The following is a 1,383-nucleotide window of genomic DNA, read 5'->3' as shown; positions in this document are numbered from 1 at the left end:
TGGTGCTCTTGATCATTAGAGCTGTGCTGATTGGAGCAGCAATGGTAATTAGAGTAGCACTGGTGGAGGTTGGAGCACCAGTTGTGAAGGCCTTGCTTATTGATTCACCTGCGGTGGTTGGAACAGTGCTGGTGGAGGCGCTGGTTGGAGCGGCTGTGCTGGTTAATAAAGTTGGAACAGCACTGGTGGTGGTTGAATCAGCTGTGGAAGTTGGAGCAGCGCTGGTGGAGGCACTTTTTGGAGCAGCTTTGGTGGTTGTTGAAGCGGAGGTGGTGGATGGATGGGTGCTCGTAGTTGTCGGAACGGTGCTGTTTGGAGTGGTAGTGGTGGTGGGAGTGGCTGTAGTGCTTGTTAGAGCGGCGCTGGTGGGGACGCTGTGTGAAGCAGCTGTGGTTGTTGTTGAAGCGGCTGTGGTGGTTGGAGCAGTGCTGTTGATCGTTGGAGCTGTGCTGATTGGAGCGGCACTGGTGGTGGTTAAAGCACCTGTGGTGGTTGACGAAGCAGTGGTGAAGGCCTTTGTTGTTGATGCGGCTGTGGCGTTTGGAACAGTGCTGGTAGAGGCGATGGTGGGAGCGGCACTACTGGTGCTTGAAGCAGCTGTGGTGAAGGCCTCGGTTGTTGATGCATCAGTGGCAGTTAGAACAGTGCTGGTGGAGGCGCTGCTTGGAGCGGCATTGGTGGTGTTTGAAGCAGCTGTGGTGGTTGGAGCATCAGTGTTGGAGGCGCTGCTTGGAGCAGCTGTGCTGGTTGGGGAGGGGCTGGTTGACAAAGTTGGAGCAGTGGAGATGCTTTTTGGAGCAGCTGTGGTGGTTGTTGGAGTGGAGTTGGTGATTGGAGCAGTGCTCGTAGTTCTCGGAACGGCGCTGTTTGGAGTGGTAGTGGTTGTGGTGCTTGTTAGAGCGGCGCTGGTCTTAGCGCTGTCTGAAGCAGCTGTGGTAGTGGTTGAAGCAGTTGTGGTGTTTGGAGCAGCAGTGGTGAAGGCCTTTGTTGTTAATGCGCCTGTGACGGTTGGAACAGTGCTGGTGGAGGCGCTTGTTGGAGTGGCACTGGTGGTGGTTGAAGCAGCTGTGGTGGTTGGAGAAGCAGCACTGAAGGCCTTTGTTGTTGATGCATCTGTGGTGTTTGGAACAGTGCTGGTGGAGGCGCCGGTTGGAGCAGCTGTGGTGGTTGTTGAAGCGGAGCTGGCAGATGGAGGAGTGCTCGTAGTTGTCGTAACGGCGCTGTTTGGACTGGTAGTGGTGGTGGGAGTGGCTGTGGTGCTTGTTAGAGCGGTGCTGGTGGAGGCGCTGTTTGAAGCAGCTGTGGTTCTTGTTGGAGCGGCTGCGGTGGTGCTCTTGATCATTAGAGCTGTGCTGATTGGAGCAGCAATGGTAATTAGAGTAG

The 1,383-nt window shown here is 55.5% G+C and overlaps 1 protein-coding gene across 1 annotated transcript in view; it reads right to left on the bottom strand.

Annotated features, from left to right (window-relative positions):
• LOC123982157 (mucin-5AC-like) overlaps positions 1-1,375 on the bottom strand; it is a 1,556-nt gene extending 181 nt beyond the window's left edge. Inside the window, exon 1 of the mRNA XM_046067572.1 lies at positions 7-1,375. Within this exon, the coding sequence (XP_045923528.1) occupies positions 7-1,342 (1,336 nt within the window). The 5' untranslated portion in view covers positions 1,343-1,375. The remainder of the gene's footprint in view (positions 1-6) is intronic.
• Positions 1,376-1,383: the final 8 nt, after the last annotated feature.

Source organism: Micropterus dolomieu, linkage group LG13, assembly GCF_021292245.1.
Source record: "Micropterus dolomieu isolate WLL.071019.BEF.003 ecotype Adirondacks linkage group LG13, ASM2129224v1, whole genome shotgun sequence".
In the NCBI taxonomy this organism is placed as follows: Eukaryota; Metazoa; Chordata; class Actinopteri; order Centrarchiformes; family Centrarchidae; genus Micropterus; species Micropterus dolomieu.
The sequence above is the reverse complement of the archived record's forward strand: the minus strand, read 5'-3'. Positions and strand labels throughout refer to the sequence as shown.